The sequence below is a fragment of the Corvus kubaryi genome, unplaced genomic scaffold (assembly GCF_017639235.1).
Source record: "Corvus kubaryi isolate FWS band 111438036 unplaced genomic scaffold, C.kubaryi_AGA036_p1.0 36360, whole genome shotgun sequence".
Taxonomy (NCBI): domain Eukaryota; kingdom Metazoa; phylum Chordata; class Aves; order Passeriformes; family Corvidae; genus Corvus; species Corvus kubaryi.
Genome location: NW_024580855.1, coordinates 3,540 through 6,143, shown reverse-complemented (window position 1 = coordinate 6,143; position 2,604 = coordinate 3,540). Strand labels below are relative to the sequence as shown.

At 50.7% G+C, this 2,604-nt stretch overlaps 1 protein-coding gene across 1 annotated transcript in view; it reads left to right on the top strand.

Moving 5' to 3' along the window:
• The window catches only part of LOC121660511 (dysferlin-like), a 15,400-nt gene that overhangs the window by 9,545 nt on the left and 3,251 nt on the right, over nt 1–2,604 (top strand). Inside the window, exon 5 of the mRNA XM_042019882.1 lies at nt 746–893. Coding sequence (XP_041875816.1) covers nt 746–893 — 148 coding nt within the window. The remainder of the gene's footprint in view (nt 1–745; nt 894–2,604) is intronic.

Genomic DNA, 2,604 nt, shown 5'->3' with positions numbered 1-2,604 from the left:
CTGGGAGGTTGGTCTGGACCATGAATCCACTGGGATTGGGAGGCTGGACTGGATCATGAATCCAGTGGGATTGGGAAGCTGGTCTGGACCATGAATCCAGTGGGATTGGGAGGTTGGTCTGGAGCACCAATCCAGTTGCTCTGGGAGACCAGTCTGGACCACCAAGGAGGACATTGGTGGGATGTATCCAGAAGGATGGAAGAGCTGAGACCTTCCAAGGGGACTGGGAGGTTGGTCTGGACCATGAATCCAGTGGGATTGAGAGGCTGGTCTGGACTATGAATCCAGTGGAACTGGGAGGCTGGACTGGACTATGCATCCATTGGGATTGGGAGATTGGTCTGGACCATGAATCCAGTGGGGATTGGGAGGTTTGTCTGGACCATGAATCCAGTGGGATTGGGAGGCTGGTCTGGACCGTGAATCCAGTGGGACTGGGAGGCTGGTCTGGACCACCAAGGAGAACATTGGTGGGACATACCTGGAAGGATGGAGGAACTGACACATTCCAGGGAATTGGGAAACTGTTCTGGACCACAAATCCAGTGGGACTGGGAGGCTGGACTGGACCATGAATCCAGTGGGACTGGAGCACGAAGGAGGACATTGGTGGGACATCCAGAGGGAGGGAGGAGCTGAGACAATCCAGTGAGATCGGGAGGCTGGTCCGGACCACCAAGGTGGATGGGATTGAGAATCCGGGAGGATGAAATCCTGGGATCACCTCCCCTTTCCTTGGCTCCAGGCGCCCCGAGACCTCTTTCCTGTGGTTCACGTCCCCGTACAAGACCCTGAAGTTCATCCTGTGGCGCCGCTACAAGTGGGTGCTGATCCTGGCCATCCTCCTCTTCATCCTGCTGCTTTTCCTGGGAATCTTCGTCTACGCCTTCCCGGTACGGAGCGGGTGGGAGAAGACAGGGATTGGCCGAGGTCTGAGGGGTGATGGATGCAGGGGGATGAAAAATCCTGTGCTGAGGGACACAATGGGTTAAAAAGGGACTTTTTTTGGGATTTGGGATCCTCATGAGAAAGACGTGGAGATGCTGGAGCATGTCCAGGGATGGGAATGGAGTTGGGAAGGGGCTGGAGCACCAGGAGTGGCTGAGGGAGCTGGGAAAGGGGCTCATCCTGGAGAAAAGTGGGATCGGGGGGACCTTCTGGCTCTCCACAATTCCCTGAAAGGTTGGAGCTGGATGGGAGTTGGGATCTGCTCCCAGGGAAGAACAGGCCAAGAGGGAACAGCCTCAAGCTGTTCCAAGGGAATTTTAGGTTGGATATTAAGGAAAATTCCTCATGGAAAGGGATGTCCAGCCCTGGAGCAGTGGTGGAGTCCCCATCCATGGAATTATTCCAAAAACATCTGGATGTGACACTTGAGGACATGGATAATGATGAGCAAGGGTTGGTGCTCTTTTCCAACCTCAACAATTCCGTGTTATCAGGAATGGTGGAGATCCCAAAAAACCACGGGAAGGTCATTCCTGGGGTATCCTCAGCAACACAAAGCGCTGACACGGGAACAGATCCCAAGGCTTTCTGGGATGCTGAGGGAAAAATCAGGGATGGAGCTGCCGGTTGGATTTGTCCTCAGAATAAATGAGGATGGGGCAGGGCTGGAGTGGTGCTGGGCCTGTAGAAAGCTCTGCATTCCAAAAAAATCCTGGCACGGCTTCGGGAATGCTCCAGGACCCCTTTCCAAAGGGGCAGAACAGGCAATGTCCTGGATTTCGTGGGATCGTGGAAAAAGGAGCTGTAGGGATACGTGGCCAGGGATTGGGTGGTGAATCCATGAGATTTGTGGGAAGCAGGGAACAGGGAAGGAGCAGCAGGATCCAGAGGAGAGGAGGAGGCTCCAGAAAATCAGGGAAAAGCAGGGAATGCTTCCCACTGGTCGGACACTGGGATGGTGCTGGTGGACGGCGCCAAATTTATTCCAAGGATTGGAAGAGATGGGAATTTCTCTTAAAAACTTTTGGGAAGAACAACCAAAATCCAGGAATGACTCCCATCATTGTTGAATTCTGGGATGGGACCTTAAAGAGCATCCCTATGACCAGGAATTTTTACTGGGAAAAGGGAAAATCCAATTTTTTCCTGTGTTTTGGGCTTTCTCCCGTTCTTTTTAGTGGGAATGTGGTTTTTAATTCCTTGTCCCTGCAGGTTGGGTTGGAAGCTTGGCCATCCCTGGATTCAGCTGTGTCCCGTATCCCTAAAAATGCATCAGCTTCCAATGATTCCCTCATTTTTCCAATGGTTCCCTCATTTTTCCAATCATTCCCTTATTTTACCAATGATTCCCGTGTTTTTCCAATGGCTCCAGTGTTTTTCCAGTGGTTCCCTCATTTTTTCCCAATCATTCCTTTATTTTTCCAATGGTTCCCGTGTTTTTCCAATGGTTCCAGTGTTTTTCCAATGATTCCCATGTTTTTCCAACGATTCCCTCATTCTTCCAATGGTTCCCTTATTTTTCCAGTCATTCCCGTATTCTTCCAATGATTCCCTTATTTTTTCAATGATTCCTGTATTTTTCCAGTCATTCCCTTATTTTCCCAATGATTCCCTTATTTTCCCAATGATTCCCATATTTTTCCAGTGGTTCCCTTA